We start from the raw sequence: 20,690 nt of genomic DNA on the forward strand, positions 1-20,690 counted from the left end.
CACCATCTCCAGTTCACTCTGGAGGTCTCAGGCAGCTTGTTGAAGTCTAACTAAGTCAGATGACTAACTACCTAAACATACCAGAATTTTAAGTTCTTAATTCTAATTTTAAAAATCTTATTCTTTCATATAAGAAAAAAAAACACATGAAAACTTGTACAGATCTACCATTTCTATGAATGCATCAGATTCATTTCTCGCAAAGAAAAAACTCCTAAGACAAATTCTGAAGGTAAATTTCAGAAAGTAATCATACTCTGAAGTCTTACCTAATTGGTTGTGAAAGTCCACATATTGGTAATATTCTACAAACTTGTTTTTATTAAAGAAGTTTTTATACACATGTCGTGCTCCAAACAGCCAGATATCACTGTCATCAGTGATCGTTCCACAAGTCTGGTCGGTCAGGTCTAGGATGGCACACTGCGCCTCTGCCTCCATAGGAGCCTGGACGTAGGGAATGCCGAACAGCCGCAGGAGCTCCTGCAGAGTTAAGAGACAGAGTGACTCCCAGGGACATGCACTACACGGCCTTGACCACCAGGAGTTCAGTTTCCCAAGAGTTATAGACACACTGAACGAACCTCAGGGACATGCACTACATGGCATGACCACCAGGGGCGCAGTTCCCACAGAGTTACAGACACAGGTGAGCCCCAGGCACATGCACTACACAGCCTGACCACAAGGGGCGCAGTGCTACACTCAGGAGAGCCCAGGGAAGGTGTCAGCCGGATCCCAGGCGGAGCTGAACTCACCTGGCTTTCCAGGCACATCTGCCCGGTTACAGTAGCAGCAATCCGTTCTTGCTGCTGTTGTTGAGCTTTTAGGGAATTCTGTTCTGCTAAAAGGTTGTTCTCCAGAGTTTCCAGCTCCTCCTATAAAACAATTTTTCATGTATAGATTATATTACTAGTGCAACTAAGTTCGTTTTTTACAAAAAAGCCTGCATTTATTCTGACTGAAATTACCAATAAGCTTTTTCTCCTTATTAAGTATTCCACTTGGATTTCTGAGAAAGATTCTGTAATATCTTTAGAGTTCCCTTACTAAATCACACGGAAAATGGAGTCTATCCCAGGCAGTAACCTACATAAAAAAGGAACCATCGGCAAGAAGATGCATTGCAAATAGCTAATAAATATTCCTCCAACAATTCCCCACAACCCACTTAACTTGGTTTCCTTAGCAATCATTTAGAACACAATGTTACATTATTACCAAATTAATATCTTCCCATTCGTTGAACGAATCATCTGCATCTTTTTCAGCTTCTTCCCGTGCCTCAACATCTAAGTCCTGGCTTTCAGAGTTGTCCTGTGGGAGGCTCCTGGTGTCAGCAGTGGCTTCTTCCTCCCTAATTCCTATCTGTTCCTCTTCATCTTGTTCAGAAGGAGATCTGGAAGCTTCATGCAATTCAGCTTGAAGTTCATCATCACTAAACACACTCTGCACTTCAATGAAACTCCCTGTACCAAAAGAACAAGGTCACTTCATCTGCACTGAAAGACTAAAATTGCCCTGAAATCAAGAAATTTCTGAAGGATCCTAAAAAATGTTTACCCTAAAAAGATAAAGATCTGAATATAACAGAAAACATGAAATAGTAACATATTACTACTATACGTGAATAAGTTTTTTTAATCACAAATGCTTATAACGTCAAAGCACAGTTTTTCAAGTAGATAAATCAGCAATGTCTTTCAAAGTAGGAACCAAACTCTCTACGATTTCCCTATTAGCTTTATACACATATGTTCTAAATTAACTAATACTGCTTTACACGAATTCAAAAAGGAGAACTGTCCAAGTATATAAACAACGGAGTTTAATAAATACATTTTTATGCTGTGTCACCATGAACACAGTGACATTAAAGCTGTGACTTAGTGGAAAGAACCCTGGATAAGCACTCAGGGGAAATAGCCTTTCCTACTCCGCTTTGCTTCTCTACCATTCCGTACCTCTAAAAGAACACAGCACTTACCATCAGATTCACTTTCTTCGGAGTTGATGTCCATTGGTTCTATGGACTTTGGAACCAACATTAAATCCTGGCCTGCAGACTCAATCATCTCCTGTTCTTGGATGGTATTTAGGAAATTCTTGTGCTCTTTAGCATTAGATGATACCACATTTTCTAAGTCACCTCCTGCCTCTGAAGGGACACCTACTATGTTACTCATTTCTTGCAAACTGACAGTATCAATGACTTCAGAAGCAGAATTTTGTTCACATTCTGTTTCATCATCACTTGAAAGATCAGAGGAAGCGTATTTACTCTCGGGCCAGCAAACGTCTTCTTGTGGCTCAAGCACTGTGGTACATGTTTCAGCCCTGGACACAGAACTCGCACTTGTTGGCGGTGCCTGTGTCACGCGCCTTCCACCCGCCAGCCCAGGCTCATCCCTGGGTATAACCACCGTACTTTCTGAGGAAAGTGGGTCTTTTCCACCTTTAATGACAGATTCATTGTCTGTCTGAAAGGCTTCATCTGCCACATGAATAAACGATGTTTGTTCCTTTGGGACATCAGAGTTACCACCCTGACGAAAGATGGTACTCAGTAAAGGAGCCGAGTCTGTCAGCCCTCTCTCGTCAGGAGTGCTGGCAGCACACTCCTCCGCAGAATTCACACTGGCAGAAGCCAGCACGGGAGTAAACAGCACTCCTTTTCCATTGCTCACTGTAAGTCCATCCTTGCCCTCAACGGAACTGTCCAGAAGCAGTCTGGTGGCTCCTGGCCCTCCTGACTGCACGGTGTCCTCTGCAGGCACCTTCACATCTTCATCATCACCGAGAGCTCTCTGAATGGCACAGAGAGTCCTTGGGGACAGCGAGCCTGCACCTGCACTCCTGCCCCCATGCTGCCTTCCCTCCTCACTCTCCTCTTCTGAGCTGCTCCCCAGCAGGGCAGCTTGCATAGCCAGCAAAGTTCTAGGAGAAGGTGGGGCGGCACCAGCCTCTTCCTCTGCCTTCACTTTTTCACATGGAGGTGACTTCATATCAAAAGACATGCTGTGCATTTTGCTGGAAGAAGGAAGAGATTCTGAATCCATTCCTTCAACTTTCTTAGCTTGAATACCTTAAGAAGAATTAAAACATTGCTCACAATGCAGTTTCACACCATGACAGCACACTTCCAGTAAGATCAGTAAGAGAATACTGGTCCTCAGAAATTAAGTTACAAATTTTCATTAAGTCAGCAAATAGGAGTTCATTCATTAGTCAATTTTAAAGTAGGCTAGCTATAGTAGTTGATCCATTAACAGCTACATAAAATTGTTATTACATACACAGGACTTCATTAATATTACCCAGGGATGGTAGTCTATAGAATGCAGGGGCGTGACATATTTTTGGTTTTTGACAGTCGAAGAAATGATGGCGCCTGATACCTTTTATCAAGATGTAATGTGAAGTGTCTTCAGAGACCACTCTCCTTGACTCTACCTCCTTCAAAAAGCCCCCTTCATCTTCATATTGCCTTTGGATTTGTCCTGAATGTTGCTGATTCATTTCTTTTTGGACCTGTTCTATGTGCAGGTTTAGATAGTTTTTTTTAAGCAAGCCTTTGAGTTGGTATTGTGAAAAGTCATTGGACTCCTAAAGGCAAAATAAATAATAGTATGGTTTTATATTAAATACAGATAACATTACCATATTCTCACTCTTTTCCTTAAAGGGGGACAAGGAATAGTTGGCTTTTTTCACTGATGGTAGTTTCATGTTATAAACGTAAAAGTTGACAGTACAAAAAACATAACTTTTTTTTAAAAAAAGATCTTTAAAACAAAAAGAACTGGGCAAAAAAAAAATCACGAGTGCTATTTATTATTTATTCAATGAACATTTATTGAACCCACACACATAATGCCTGGCAGTCACTATGATATCTGATTAAGACTTACCTGATAAGACAATCTTCTAGAATGCAAATATATATGCACATAAAGAGCCTAGCACAGCCCTTGTCCCATAAAAGACACAGAATAAATCACAGCAATCAAGGTTATTAGAAATAACAACCTTTATAAGGCATTTCCCATGGAGGGCATTCTCCTAAATGCTTGTAAATCTACTACCTCATTTTATGCTCAAAATCATGCAATGAAACAGACATCACTCTCTAATCCACAAATGAAGAAATCAAAACTCAGATAGGTTAGGTAATCTCCCTAGAGTCACATGGTGGCTAAGTGGTGCATCTGGGATCAAAAGCTGATTGATCCACTATAACTGGTTTTACTACAATAGTCCCCCCTACTCTCTAGAGATATGTTCCAAGACCCACAATGGGTATCTGAAACCACAGATAGTACTGAACTAACTGCCATCAGTCAGAGGCGTTTCTGCTCACAAACTGAATGCCTTTTCTGTTTTAATTAAGCACTTACCACACACTGTGGTCACAACTTGTGCAGTTCGTGGTACAATGGCAAAACTAGCAGCAATTTCTTTTTCCTTCTTCACAATTTCATGATAGAAAATTCATTTTTACTGTACTTCTTTGCAACCGCAGAACACAATTGTTTTTCTTTTCATATTAAGCCAAGAACTTTTACCTTTCACTTAAAGGAAGCACTTTATGGCACCTCTTCAGCTGTTCAAATTGTGCTTAGGGGCCTTTATTGAATAAAAGAGGAGCCATCTGGACACAAGCACTGCACTACCATGACAGTCAATCTGATGATAACCGAGGTGGCTACTAAGTGGCCAACAGGCAGGGAGCGGCTACAGAGTGGAGACAAAGGTTGGATTCATGTCTCCGGTGGGAGAGAGAGGGGCAGAATGAGATTTCTTCAAGCTACTCAGTATAACAGTAACTTGAAACTTAACAAATTATTATTTCTGGGATTTTCCACTTAATATTTTCAGACCATACTTGACTATAAGTAACTAAAACTACAGAAAGCAAAACTGCAGACAAGAGGGGACAACTGTATTATGATGACTACTACCATTACTACTTACTGTCACTAGGATTATCAACAACATTACATCTGTGCCATGTACAGAGGAGACAAAGGGCCAACAGAGATGACTTAGAACTTCTCTACTCCATCAAAATTACAAAAGGGCACACTTCTACACTGCTGGTGGGAATGCACACTAATACGTTCCTTTTGGAAGGATGTTTGGAGAATACTTAGAGACCTAAAAATAGACCTGCCATTCGATCCTATAATTCCTTTACTAGGTTTATACCCCAAAGACTAAAATTCACAATATAACAAAGACATCTGTACCAGAATGTTTACTGCAGCCCAATTCATAATCGCTAAGTCATGGAAGAAGCCCAAATGTCCATCGACCCACGAATGGACTAGCAAATTATGGTACATGTATACCATGGAATATTATGCAGCCTTAAAGAAAGATGGAGACTTTACCTCTTTCATGTTTACATGGATGGAGTTGGAACCTATTCTTCTTAGCAAAGTATCTCAGGAATGGAAGAAAAAGTATCCTATGTACTCAGCTCTGCTATGAAGCTAAATTATAGCTTTCACAGGAAGGGTATAACCCAACTATAGCACGAGACTATGGGGAAAGGGCCAAGGAAGGGGAAGGGAGGCGGGAGGTTTTGGTGGAGGGACGGTAATGGGTGGGGCCACAGCTACGGTGCATCTTAGATGGGTACAGGCAAAACTTACCAAATGCAGAATACAAATGCCTACATACAGTGACTAAGAAAATGCCATGAAGGCTATGTTGAACAGTTTGATGAGAATATTTCAGATTGTATATGAAACCTGCACATTGTACCCCTTGATTGCACTAATGTACACAGCTATGATTTAACAATAAAAAAAATTAATAAAAAAAAGAAAAAAGAAAAGAGTATCATTTCTGTACACTTTAGTATTTTCCTATGTTCATATTCTTTGTGGAAAAACAGAAAGGAGTGATGAGAAAGGAAATTTATCCTGCCTTTTTGGTATTTCTGGTATCAATTTAAGAAATATTCAAAAGTTTGCAGAAAATAGAAGTCATTACTACATCCATTCAAAAGGGACAATAATGCTACAAAACTTATATTCTGTCCCACAGTGTATTAAAGAACTATGTTGGAATAATAGATGGTAGCAGCAGAAGAGGAAAAAAGAACAACAAGAACTTATTACTATCAGCTAAACACAGGGAGTGACTAATGGCAGTCCGGCCAGGAGATACGTCTGACAATCCCCAACCTCATACAGCACCCCCACTGCAGCTGTCTGAGGCTGCACAGCCACCAGAAGATGTTCCAAGTTGAAGAAGCCCCAATCTCCCTGTTCAGAAAGAGGGAGAAGGAACTTGGAGACCTAGTGGCATTTCTATGGCTGTAGTAGAAGAAAGTGTGCCTGTAATTTCAAGTAAGAACATATTTTCCCACTGTTATTAGATTCCATATTGCTATTAGTTTTTACAGACAAAATACACTACAAATTAAAGTAACTTAAATGAACTAAGCTAAGAATTGGACCATCAAGTTTATCTTGAGCACTTACTATTAGAAAGATACAGAGGTGGCTGTTGAAAATACAGAGGTGAGCACAATAGACATGGCTTGGAGCTTAGAACTGGAAAATGACCTTGCAGGGAGCTGTGGGCACACAGAGCAGGAGAAAAGACTTCACCTTGCATGGAAACTCTAGAAAGACTTCTTTGATAAGTATTTCTAAGCTCAAACTTACAAAATACACTATGCCTCATAGGCTCTCTGAAATATACGAATGCTGTTTACTGTGCACTGAGACATTGCAGACGTACTAATCGATTTCTCTTCTTTCTAATAAGTTTTAATAATGTTCTTAATTCTAGTAATGTACTAGTATGGATTTCACCTCTGGCATTGCTTCAAATAACGTTCTTCTTCTCTTGGTAAATTCTTTCATATCAGATAAGATTTCATGCTTTATTTCAGGGGGCAGGCTGCTGAAGTCCTCAGACTCAATATCTATTGCTTGAGGATTATGAAAGAACTCTTCCTGCAAAGAGTAAAACGGAACATCGAGAAATTTACATTTTGTGCACTTAGTTCTATTCACCATTACAAGATATTTATTTATAATTAAATAAAGGGATATTTACTTATAATTAAATAAATGGACATTTATAATTAGATATTTATTGTGCTTGTATCATAAACACAGTTCTACATGTTCTACCGTACATCAAACACAGCTGCACATAATCTCTGCTAAGAACCAAAGCGAGCAGGCAGATGAGGGGACATACCATTCAGTCTTTCTTTCCTTCGAAAGAAAAAATACTCACCAGGCGCCATGCTAGGCTACTGTGGAAAGCATGTCAGATAAGGTCCCTACTCTTAGAAGGAGAATACATCTATGATAAACAAATAAGTGAAAATAAATATGATCTGAGAATGATTTAAAGAATAGAAAGAAGATGAACAAAGGATTTGTCTGACAGTTCCAAAAGACCTCACTAAGAAGAGGACCTGGAGCAGCGACTTGAAAGATACTGAAGAGCCTGATCAGCGACAATACATCCCTGGCCAAGGCAACAGCCAGTGTAAGGCCCTGAGTCAGAAATGAGCCTTATAAATTTGAGCATTGTATATAACTCCCTTATAATTATTTTGCTCTTAACCTAAAATGAAAAATGAAATTAAAAGTGACAATTCACAGATATGGAAAAGTATAAAACTCTTCCTAAATTTTAACTAATTACCAAAAGTATTTTAAAATTCTCCTTTAGTAAAAACAAAAAACTAATGAACTTGCTGTCATGTACGTGTATATGTACAGACCAGGACAAGCTTGTCATCATACTCCACATTTCCTGTGCTTTCCCTCACTCATGCTCCCGTCACCCCCAGGAGGGAGGCATCAACATCAGTTTTACCAAAATATGGGGAGTGTAGAGGGGGTAATGAAGCCCTGGAGAAGTTAATCTGTTTAAGATCACACAGCTGATGAACAGCGGAGCCGCACTGAGATGCAGATCTCTCTAAAACCGAGGCCAACGCCTTAGCAGAGACGGCTATCACAGGCTGCATGACAGGGCAGCACCCCACAGACTGAAGGGTGCCAAGGTTTAGCTCAAAGTATTCAAATATACCAAAACCTTGTGAACAAGCAAGAAATAGTGAATGTGGGAATCAAAGAACATTATCTGCTACACTAAGAAACTTAAGAAACAAGTATATGAAAATACATCTACAGTATGACCTCACTTTGTAACAGATATTATTCATTAAAATATGCATTTTATTTATTTATTTACTTACTTATTTGAGATAGTCTCACTTTGTGGACTCAGTAGAGTGCCATGGCATCATAGCTCAGCAACTTCAGACTCTTGGGCTCAAGTGACTGTCTTGCCTCAGCCTCCTGAGTAGCTGGGAGTACAGGCACCTGTCATAATGCCCAGCTATTTTTTAGAGACAGGGTCTCACTCTTGCTCAGGCTAGTCTTGAACTTGTGAGCTCAAGCAATCCTCCTGCCTTGGCCTCTCAGAGTGCTAGGATTACAGGCGTGAGCCATAGCTCCCGGCCTTGTGGTATGGTTTTTACAAAACATGTCTACAGATTCTCTGACATTCTTCTTGTCTAATTACCATTGCCTTTCATAAGGGCTGGCCTTAGTAATGAGCTTCTAATGAACAGAATCTGGTGGAAAGGATGCTGTACAACTTCCACAGCTGGGGTAGAAAGGCAACAACATTTCTGCCTGCAACTTTCTCTTGGGATGCCCACCCTGGGAACACAGCCACCAGGCTGGGAAAAACCTAGGCCATGCAGAGAGGCCACAAGCAGGTGTTCTGGTTGATGGCCACACTAAAGTCTGGCCGAGAGCCACCAGCAACTGCCACACACACAAGCCTTGGAAGCAACTCCATCCACAGCTAGTCTGACTCCACCTAAGAGACTCCAAGACAGAACTGCCTAGTTGAGTTCATCAGTCCCCACAACTGTGACAGATGATAATAAATGATGTCCTTACACCACTAAGTTACCTCACCATAGATAACTAGACATATGCACAAACCTACATCTACAAACAACGTATATGTACACATGTACACTTGATACATACACATATACCCAAATATACACATAACACCCACACACACACACACACACACACACACACACGCACGTATTCAACCATTTGGGGCAAGGGAAAGAATGAACTAAAATATACAAAAATGTTACCATAAATTATTTGGGGGTGTTTGTTTTCTATATTTTCTACATAAGCGTGTATTACTATTTACTGACTGGTTGGTTAATTGGTTGTAAAAAAAAAAATGGCTTATTTGGGATATATAGATATGTGTAACAGCGAATTCCACATGCATGAGTGCATAAGAGTGTATTTTATACATAAATGCACATAATAAATAAGGCATCTGTCTACCTTTATATCAGGAACTTCCACAAATTCATACTACCTCAATAATATTATTCTTTATAAGTCATACATTTCAAACAACACATTCTGATTTCAAAGCCTATCTGAATACCTGTAATGCTTGTTTTTGATTCATTCTTTCTTGCCATTCTTTTTCATCTTCCTCTTCTGAACTGAAAGTCAAGCACAGTTATCTGTTGTTTTTAACGACTACTTATAAAAATATTTCTTGTATACAATGTGCTCCTCACCATAGAGGATACGATGGTGAATAAGCCAGCAAGACCTGTGCTGCCTTGGTCTCGTGGTCCGGTGGGAGCTCGTGAGAGTAAGAAAGTACAGGAGGATCCACTAACTGCCACCACTAGAGAAGAACAGGTTGCTAAAGGTGCAGTAAAGAAAGATGCTCCCTCCAATCTGGGGGTCATAAAAGCTCTCTGGAATCTCCTATAATTATTTCGGTTGGAATTAGTGTCAAATAAGTAAGGAGTCTAGGTGCTAGGCGTGGGGAGGTGTGTGGAGAAAAGTGTTCCGGATGAAATAACTAAGATCTGTAAGCATCTACAAATAAGGAAAGGAAAGCCTGCCTGTGGGTAGCACAAAGAGAGCAAGGGATGAGATTGGAAAGTTATGACTAAAGAGTTGGAGCTTGATCCTAAAGACATGTGAATCTAGGAAGTATTCTTTTTTTTTTTTTTAAGGTTATTTATTTTTTATTGTCTGTGATTCATTGAGGGTACAAAGAATTACGTTACACTGACTGCATTTGTTAGATAAAGTCCCTCTTATAATTGTGTCCCACCCCCAAGAGGTGTGCCATACACCGTGACCCCCTCCCCCCTTCACTCTCCTCCCTCCTTCATTCCCCTCACCACCCCCCCATATTAGAATTAAGTACATTGGATTCTTGCTTCTCCATTCTTGAGATGCTTTGCTAAGAAGAATGTGTTCCACCTCCATGCAAGCTAATACAAAGATGTAAAGTCTTCATCTTTTTTAATAGTATTCCATGGCATACATATACCACAGCTTGTTAATCCTTTCTTGGATTGGTGGGCATTTAGGCTGTTTCCACATTTTGGCAATTGTAAATTGGGCTGTGATAAACAGTCTAGTGCAAATGTTCTAGGAAGTATTCTAAGTAAAGAAATGACACTAGGGCAGTGCCTGTGGCTCAAAGGAGTAGGGCGCTGGCCCCATATGCTGGAGGTGGCGGGTTCAAACCCAGCCCCGGCCAAAACCTGCAAAAAAAAAAAAAAAGAAATGACACCATCAGACTATCAAGTTTAGGTTTTAAACAGATTCTACAACATAAAGCAGAGATTGGGCTTAGCAGGGAAGGGTTATTGCAAGAAGGGGAAGGTTGCAAATAAAAATAGAGTCTGGAAGTGACTACTGTAACCTGAGAAAAGATGAAGGTGGTAGCAATGGAGATAAAGAGAACTGGGCTGATTCAAAAGCTATGTTGTCTCTTGTGTTAATGGAAAAAACCCAAACTCTGTAAAATAATTTAAAGATGAGCCAAACATGTGTGATCATGGCCTGCAGACCCACATCAAAGAAGTCTTGAGCAAGTGGTACCAAGCTGGTTGGGTAACAATTCGGTTTTATATATTTTGGAAAGACAAGAACTGCAGGTAAAATAAAATCATAGATGGAAGGTATACCTTGGTTCAGCCAGAAGACAGGACACCTTGAAGTGGGGGCATACAGTTTGCAGATGATTTCAAAGAGTCTATGATTTGTAATTTATTAAAAAAAAAAAAAAAGAAGCTTTGTTTGAAGGGTTGGAATGCTATAAGTTAAAGAAGTCTGTTGATCAGAGACAAGCCTCAACACACTGACCCAAGTGACCTATTAAGCAACTTGATGGCCTGCATGGCCTTAGATCCTGTTAACAATTTAGTATCTTATTGTCAGTTTTATGATCTCTATTTTAACACTAATGCTGATCAATTGTATCTAAACTCGAAAGGGAACGGCCAGCTGCAACTGGGAACAGCAAGTCTGGGGAGACAAGACTCCAGGCATCTCTGGCCGGTGGAATCTGCCTATAATCATCCCTTTGAGGATACAGGGAGCCAGCAAGGGACTTCTGGACCCCAAGAGGAGGACAAAAACAGTGGAAAACTGGCAAGTGGTTGCATGTGTCCGATCGACCTAATCACGCCAGCGACTGTAAGTACAAGCAGCAGTGAGACTGCAAACCGGAAAGGCCTTACCTGTGAACTGTTTCGGTATTCTGGGACTTGGCACTCAGTTGAACTGCCTTGGGGAGAGCTTGAGCAGGAGTGTGGAGAACTTTGGGCATTGTCTGAGGTCCCAGACTGAGCCACTGAGCTGGGCACAGGAAGCCATTGTGAAACAACTGCCCCGGCAAGCTCCACCCTCAGGATCTCAGAGCAAGGATTGGGCAGGTCAAAGTAACCTACTGACTGAGCAGCCTAAAGGCAGGGACTGAGCTGCCTTACAGCCTTAATCCTTAGGGGCAGAGTGAGACGGTTTTGGCACACTGGAGCCTTGGGATGTTGCCATGGGTAGAGTGCCGTGACGTCACAGCTCATAGCAACCTCAAACTCCTGGGCTCGGCGCAGCCCAGACCTCCATAAGAGCAGTGCGGCAACCCCCAACCGGTGACCCGCACTCACTGGGCCTCCACATTCCCTGACCAGGAACTGAGGGAGCCACGCAACCCTGAATCTTCCCTCCTGTGTCCTCCCAGCTTACACACTAGCCCGTTCATCTGGACAGTGACTCTGGTAGCTGCGTGACCTTTGGAGCCCTCCCTGCCTCTGCGCAGAGCTCTTCTCCTGGCCAGAGACTGCTGGAGCCTTGGGCTCTCTGTGCCAAAGTCACTGGGCGCCTGGCACTCCCAGAACCGTGCACACCACCCCCAGCCCTGTTGCTGGATCTGGGTGTGTCACAAACCAGAGCTGCTTCCACAACCAGAACTCCCTAGCTAGAGCAGCCCCAGAGGAACTACACAAGGTCACTCCCTACAAAGATCCAGCAACAATAGAGTGATCCCGCTGGGGTCTAATCCTGGAGAGACACCTCCCCAACTCTGAGGACGGCCAGAGGCAACGGTGAAAAACAATCATGAGGCGAAATCAACAGAAAAACTCTGGCAATATTAATAAACAGAGTAGATCAATTCCCCCAAGGATCAATGGGGCAGAAACAGCACAAGACCTCATGCACAAACAAATAGCTGAGATGTCAGAAATTGAATTCAGGATCTGGATAGCAAATAAGATTGAATTAGAATTCCAAAAGTTATCTCAAGAATTCAACGGATTCAAAGACCAAATGACCAAACATTTCGATACATTGAGACAAGAAGTTGTATCCCTCAAAGATCTAAGAAACACAGTAGAATCCCTCAGTAACAGAATGGAACAAGCAGAAGAAAGGATTTCTGACATCGAAGACAAAGCTTTCAAACGCTCCCAAACCCTCAAAGAAGAAGAGAAATGGAGAGCAAAAACAGACCACTCTCTCGGAGAGCTCTCAGATAATTTGAAGAAAACCAATGTTCGTCTTATAGGGATCCCCAAAAGTGATGAAGTGGCTTCACAAGGAACAGAGTCTCTTCTCCATGAGATTATGAAGGAGAACTTTCCAGACACGCCAAGAGATTCTGAAATTCAGATAGCAGACAGTTTCAGAACTCCAGCACGACTCAACCCAAATAAGACATCCCCCAGACACATCATAATCAATTTCACTAAAGTTAATATGAAGGAGTAAATTCTGAAAGCTGCCAGACGAAAGAAAACCATTACCTACAAGGGGAAGAATATCAGAATAACTGCAGAACTCTCTGCTGAAACCTTTCAAGCTAGAAGAGGATGGTCATCAACTTTTAATCTCCTAAAACAAAATAACTTTCAACCCAGGATCCTGTACCCAGCTAAACTGAGCTTCATTTATGAGGGAGAAATTAAATACTTCAATGACATTCACATGTTGAAGAAATTTGCGATAACTAAACCAGCTCTCCAGGATATTCTCAGACCTATTCTCCATAAAGACCAGCATAATCCTCCACCACAAAAGTAAACTCACCCAGAAAATTTTGATCAAATTCCAACTTCCACACTCGCAAAAGGATTAAAAATGTCCACTGGACTCTCCAAAGGCTTATCAATACTCTCAATTAATGTGAATGGTTTAAACTGTCCTCTAAAGAGGCACAGGTTGGCTGACTGGATACAAAAACTCAAGCCAGATATCTGCTGCCTACAAGAGTCGCATCTTACATTAAAAGACAAATATAGACTCAAGGTGAAGGGATGGTCATCTATGTTCCAGGCAAATGGAAAGCAGAAAAAAAGCAGGCATTGTAATCCTATTCGCAGACGCAATAGGCTTTAAACCAACCAAAATAATTAAGGATAAGGATGGACACTTCATATTTGCTAAAGGTAATACTCAATATGATGAGATCTCTATTATTAATATTTATGCACCCAATCACAATGCACCTCAATTTATAAGAGAAACTCTAACAGACATGCGCAACTCAATTTCCTCCACTTCCATAGTAGTTGGAGATTTTAACACCCCTTTAGCAGTGCTGGATAGATCCTCCAAAAAGAAGCTAAGCAAAGAAATTTTAGATTTAAACTCAACCATTCAACATCTGGACTTAACAGACATCTACAGAACATTTCATCCCAACAAAACTCAATACACATTCTTCTCATCAGCCCACGGAACATACTCCAAAATCGACCACATGCTAGGCCACAAATCTAACCTCAGCAAATTTAAAAAAATAGAAATTATTCCTTACATCTTCTCAGACCATCATAGAATAAAAGTTGAACTCAATAACAACAGGAACCTGCATACCCATACAAGAACATGGAAGGTAAACAACCTTATGCTAAAGGATAGATGGGTTAAAGACGAGATTAAGAAGGAAATCACCAAATTTTTGGAACTAAACAACAATCAAGACACGAATTACCAGAACCTCTGAGATACTGAAAAGGCAGTCCTAAGAGGGAAATTTATAGCACTGCAAGCCTTCCTCAAGAAAACAGAAAGAGAGGAAGTTAATAACTTAATGGGACATCTCACGCAACTGGAGAAGGAAGAACACTCCAACCCCAAACCCAGCAGAAGAAAAGAAAGAACCAAAATCAGAGCAGAGCTAAATGAAATTGAAAACAAAAGAATTATACAACAGATCAATAAATCCAAAAGCTTTGTTTGAAAAGATCAATAAAATAGATAAATCTTTGGCCAACCTAACCAGGAAAAAAAAGAGTAAAATCTCTAATTTCATCAATCAGAAATGGTAATGATGAAATAACAACAGACCCCTCAGAAATTCAAAAAATCCTTAACGAATACTACAAGAAACTCTACTCTCACAAATATGAAAATCTGAAGGAAATTGACCAACACCTGGAATCACGCCACCTACCAAGACTTAGCCAGAACAAAGTGGAAATGTTGAACTATATCAAGTTCTGAAATAGCATCAACTATACAAAATCTCCCTAAAAAGAAAAGCCCAGGACCAGATGGCTTTACGTCAGAATTCTACCAAACATTTAAAGAACAACTAGTACCTATACTACTAAACCTCTTCCAAAATATAGAAAAAGAAGGAATATTACCCAGCACATTCTACAAAGCAAACATCACCTTGATCCCTAAACCAGGGAAAGACCCAACAAGAAAAGAAAATTATAGACCAATATCACTAATGAATATTGATGCTAAAATACTCAATAAGATTCTAACAAACAGAATCCAACAACACATCAAAAAAATTATACACCATGACAAAGTCGGATTTATCCCAGGCTCTCAAGGCTGGTTCAATATACATAAATCTATAAATGTAATTCAACACATAAACAAACTTAAAAATAAAGACCATATGATTCTTTCAATTGATGCGGAAAAAGCTTTTGATAATATCCAGCATCCCTTCATGATCAGAACACTTAAGAAAATTGGTATAGAAGGGACATTTCTTAAACTAATAGAGGCCATCTACAGCAAACCCACAGCCAATATCGTATTGAATGGAGTTAAATTGAAATCATTTCCACTTAGATCAGGAACCAGGCAAGGTTGCCCATTGTCTCCATTGCTCTTTAACATTGTAACGGAAGATTTAGCCATTGCAATTAGGGAAGAAAAGGCGATCAAGGGTATCCAAATAGGGTCAGAAGAGATCAAACTTTCACTCTTCGCAGATGATATGATCGTATATCTGGAAAACACTAGGGATTCTACTATAAAACTTTTAGAAGTGATGAAGGAATATAGCAATGTCTCAGGCTACAAAATCAACACACATAAATCTGTAGCCTTTATATATACCAACAATAACCAAGCCGAACAAACAGTCAAGGACTCTATTCCTTTCACAGTAGTGCCAAAGAAGATGAAATATTTGGGAGTATACCTAACAAAGGTTGTGAAAGATCTCTACAAAGAGAACTATGAAACCTTAAGAAAAGAAATAGCTGAAGATGTTAACAGATGGAAAAACATACCATGCTCATGGCTGGGAAGAATCAACATTGTTAAAATGTCCATACTGCCCAAAGCAATATATAATTTTAATGCAATTCCTATTAAAGCTCCATTGTCATACTTTAAAGATCTTGAAAAAATAATACTTCGTTTTATATGGAATCAGAAAAAACCTCGAATAGCCAAAACATTACTGAGCAATAAAAACAAAGGAGGAATCACGCTACCAGACCTCAGACTATACTATAAATCCATAGTGATCAAAACAGCATGGTACTGGCACAAAAACAGAGAAGTAGATGTCTAGGACAGAATAGAGAACCAAGAGATGGATCCAGCTACTTACCGTTATTTGATCTTTGACAAGCCAATTAAAAACATTCAGTGGGGAAAAGATTCCCTATTTAACAAATGGTGCTGGGTAAACTGGCTGGTGGGTCCAGTTTCAATCCTTTCACCATTAACTAAGATAGACTCTCACTGGATAAAAGATTTAAACTTAAGACATAAAACTATAAAAATACTTGAAGAAAGTGCAGGGAAAACTCTTGAAGGAATCGGCCTGGGTGAATATGTTATGAGGAGGACTCCCCAGGCAATTGAAGCAGTGTCAAAAATACACTACTGGGACGTGATCAAACTAAAAAGCTTCTGCACAGCCAAGAACATAGTGAGTAAAGCAAGCAGACAGCCCTCAGAATGGGAGAAAATATTTGCAGGTTATACCTCTGAAAAAGGTCTAATAACCAGAATCCACAGAGAACTCAAACGTATTAACAAGAAAAGAATAAGTGATCCCATCTCAGGGTGGGCAAGGGACTTGAAGAGAAACTTCTCTAAAGAAGACCAACGCAAGATCTACAAACACATGAAAAAAAAGCTCATCATCCTTAATCATCAGAGAAATGCAAATCAAAACTACTCTGAGATACCACCTAACCCCAGTAAGAGTAGCCCACATAACAAAATCCCAAAACCAGAAATGTTGGCGTGGATGTGGAGGAAAGGGCACACTTCTACACTGCTGGTGGGAATGCCCACTAATACGTTCCTTCTGGAAGGATGTTTGGAGAACACTTAGAGACCTAAAAATAGACCTGCCATTCGATCCTATAATTCCTTTACTAGGTTTATACCCAGAAGACCAAAAGTCACAATATAACAAAGACATCTGTACCAGAATGTTTATTGCAACCCAATTCATAATTGCTAAGTCATGGAAGAAGCCCAAGTGCCCATCGACCCAAGAATGGACTAGGAAATTGTGGTACATGTATACCATGGAATATTATGCAGCCTTAAAGAAAGATGGAGACTTTACCTCTTTCACGTTTACATGGATGGAACTGGAACATACTCTTCTTAGCAAAGTATCTCAGGAATGGAAGAAAAAGTATCCAATGTTCTCAGCCCTACTATGAAGCTAAATTATAGCTTTCACATGAAGGCTATAACCCAACTATAGCACAAGACTATGGGGAAAGGGCCAAGTAACGGGAAGGGAGGCAGGAGGTTTTGGTGGAGGGAGGGTAATGGGTGGGGCCACATCTATGGTGCATCTTAGAATGGGTACAGGCGATTGCACTAATGTACAGAGCTATGATTTAACAATAAAAAAAAGAAAAAATAAATTAAAAAAAAAAGAAAGGGAACGGCCTGGTGTGGTGGCTGTAATCCTAGCACTCTGGGAGGCTGAGGCAGGTGGCTTGCTTAAGCTTAGGAGTTCAAGACCAGCCTGAGAAAGAATGAGACCCATCTCTACTAAAAATAGGAAAACCTAGCCAGGTATTATGGTGGGCATCTATAGTCCCAGCTACTTGGGAGGCTGAGGCAAGAGGATTGCTCAAACCTAAAAGTTGGAGATTACTGTGAGCTATGATGCCACAGCACTCTACCTACGGCAATGGAGTAAGATCCTGTCTAAAAAAAAGAAAAAGAAAAAAAAAGGAACAGAAAGAAGGAAACGAAGAAAAGGAAAGGAAAGACAAAAAGGAGAGAAAGAAACTCCAAAGGGAGGGGGTATAACAAGGGTGTCTAACCTTTCTCTTCATGGCTGGGAACTCAGTTTTAAGGTTTTTCTAGGGTTTCATCGGTCAAGAGGGCATCTGTCCAGTTGGCAAGGGGCTCAGGATTTGGAGCCACTGGTAAAGGATTAGGGGTAGGGAGAGACAGCAGGGTCACAGACAAACTGTCAAAACTCTGGCCGTCCACGTTGACTTCAAGCCCAGAAGCCATCAATGATGAACAGCCAACCAGGGGAAGAGTCATCCACAGAGGAGCTGAGAAGGAATGGCCAGAGAGGTGCCAGGACAGCAGGACAGGCCAGGCAGGGTACTAAACAGGGCAGAGATGACGAGCACACTAAGAAGGGCTAACCGTGTACTGCATTTTGCAAGTAAGACACAGCCAGATGTAGTACTTCACTGGGGTGGTGGAGGGGCACTACTGTGCTGAGAAGTAGGCAGAGACAGCAAAGCATAAGGGAAGCTGAAACTCATGGCTTGGTGGACTTCAAATCCACAGGGGTAGCAGAGGCTCTTCAGAAGGAAAAGGAATAGTGAATCACAAATCATCAAAATACAAAAACAAGTAAATAAAAAGTTTAGCCTTTGAAAAATACTGTAAAAGGTGTAGAGAATGCATATTTCAATGCATTAATAAATTCCCACATGCCTCATCAGGTAGACAAAACATAAAGGTTTAAATACATACACCTGAATACAGCCGTGATTAAAATAACATTCTTAAATAGCTAAACATTTACCTATGTTTCTCTTCCTCTTGTAAAGGAGGCAAAGCGTAGATGTCATCTCTTGGAACCTGCGTGAGACTGGGCAGTGCTTCATCTCTGTAAAGAACACACATCTTACACAGTGCTGCCGGCTGCTTACACAAACCCCACTCAGGAGGTGAGGAAGGAAACCCACAGGCCTGATGTCCCCTGCTGACCGCGCCCCCTCAGCTACTGCTGTGGAAGGTAAGGGCAGCCTGGAGAAGAAAGGGGACTCGCTGGGGCTCCTCAGCGCCTGGGCCACAGCCTGACTGGGGTCAGAGGAGGCTGGACAGTAGCATGCAGGCAGCGGGTGGGACTCTGGCTTGTCTCTCTGGTTAGCACAGCTGATTCTCACAGCTTCAAATTATCAAGTCAAAGGACATCACTTATTCCTCTCATTTCACTCCCTATTTTCTGTTCACAGTTAAAATTAGAGAAATATCACCCAGAAATTTGTTTTTTATTTCGCTCTAAAATTAATGTAATTTTTCTCTTGCCTTTTGCTTCGGAAGGCAGTTTTGATAGCTTGTCTTTTCAAAAATGTTTTCAAAAGCTTCTCTGTAGTTTTTCGGGAGTCACTGGATGCAGAATCCTTTCTCAGCCTTCTCTTAGCCTATGGGAAAAGGACATAAGATTTGGCTTCAGGATTTTGGTCTATAAAAACATTTCTGTGGGTCTCCCGCGTTGGTGCGGTGGGCCGAAGGCCTGCCCGGCTGCCGCGGCTCCCGGGGAGCAGGCCGGGCAGGGTAGGTCAGGTCATCAGGGCAGGGCAGGGCGGCAGCCCCGAGTGCTCGTGGAGGCGCCGCGCGCTGCCGTGGTGGCTGTCCCACGGATACGCCGCCTGGCTGCCCTGCTCGCGAGTTGCTCTGCGCACGCCTGGCATGTCGCCCTGAGGGCCGCTCTCGGTGTGCCAAGGCCGCGTGGCCGTCTACAAGTACTGTCACGTGAAAGCACAACAAGCTCTTGAAAAACTTGTTGCCAGGCCCAAAGACTCTCAACAAGGCCCTGAACCCCTTTACTGCTCTTGTAGGCATTCAGATTCCTGAACACGCCTTTATGCAAGATTTGACCCCATGTTTGGAGAACCTCAGCTCCCAGGCCAGTTCTCTTAATGTTGAGGAGTTCCGAGCCCTCTGGCCCCATTTGTGCTTGGTCATTGATGGACGACCAATTGGGGTAGCAGAAGCCCTGAGTGTCTCCTCTGCTCAACTGTGATTGATTCGTCTGTGCCTGGAAAGTTTGGCATTATCCGTCCTGGCTGTGCCCTGTAAAGAACTAGAGCTGTCCTCTAACAAAAGCACAGGCTGCTTCCCTCACATGGACCCTGCTTGTGAAACTCAGGAGGAGAGAAGGCCCAGGGACTGGTGCTGGACACTTACGTATCTGTCCACTGGTGGTTGCCAAGGCCTCATTTGCAGAGGTCACTGGAGCTACATCACTAGCCTGACCCTTTAGGCCACACAGACCAAACCACTTAGAAGGTGCTAGTTTAGCCTCACACCTGGGGGAAAGGTTGTATTTATTATTTATAGTTTAATATGTCAGCCAAAAGCTGATAAAGAGGTAAAGAACATTCCTAGGTGGCCTTATTCTGATGTTTCTTCTTTTCTTTAACTGAACAGTAATTTTAAGTAACAAATTTGGAATCTTGTGAGAGCCTTCTCTCTGGTAGCATGTAAGGTTCAAATCAGGTAGAAATGCCAGTGCTGTTTCAAAGTCTCACATAACCAAGGGCACAGATTGGGTTCCCAAAGTTGGAGCCAGGTTAGGATAAAGAGAGTGGAGCCACAGACCAAGCACTGTTTCCTCTGAACCAGCAGAGCTAGTGGAGCCCTGTGTTGTAATGGCCTGGCTGGGAACACAGTCATTTGGCCTAATAGTGGGAAGTCTGCTCAGATGACAGACAGTAGAGGTGTGGGGGAAATCCAAATGAAAGGAGTATTAGAAAAGAAATCTCTATTATCCCTTTCAGCCAGTGACCTTTTTTTTATTTATTCAGAAAATAGATTATAATTATACCTCATAACCCCATAAAAGCTTTATTTAAA

General features: G+C 41.4%; 1 protein-coding gene across 2 annotated transcripts in view; it reads right to left on the bottom strand.

Annotated features, from left to right (window-relative positions):
* ERCC5 (ERCC excision repair 5, endonuclease) overlaps nt 1-20,690 on the bottom strand; it is a 37,360-nt gene that overhangs the window by 9,446 nt on the left and 7,224 nt on the right. Inside the window, exons 3-11 of one of the 2 annotated variants that reach the window (XM_053564091.1) lie at nt 19,140-19,255; nt 18,634-18,717; nt 9,478-9,538; nt 6,831-6,974; nt 3,399-3,606; nt 1,988-3,085; nt 1,222-1,469; nt 759-878; nt 270-483 (exon numbers count right to left, since the gene is read on the bottom strand). In XM_053564091.1, the coding sequence (XP_053420066.1) occupies nt 270-483; nt 759-878; nt 1,222-1,469; nt 1,988-3,085; nt 3,399-3,606; nt 6,831-6,974; nt 9,478-9,538; nt 18,634-18,717; nt 19,140-19,255 (2,293 nt within the window). Of the gene's footprint in view, nt 1-269; nt 484-758; nt 879-1,221; nt 1,470-1,987; nt 3,086-3,398; nt 3,607-6,830; nt 6,975-9,477; nt 9,539-18,633; nt 18,718-19,139; nt 19,256-20,690 lie in introns of those variants that run through there. The other variant, XM_053564092.1, reaches the window with a different exon arrangement.

The sequence above is a fragment of the Nycticebus coucang genome, chromosome 15 (genome assembly GCF_027406575.1).
Source record: "Nycticebus coucang isolate mNycCou1 chromosome 15, mNycCou1.pri, whole genome shotgun sequence".
Taxonomy (NCBI): Eukaryota; Metazoa; Chordata; class Mammalia; order Primates; family Lorisidae; genus Nycticebus; species Nycticebus coucang.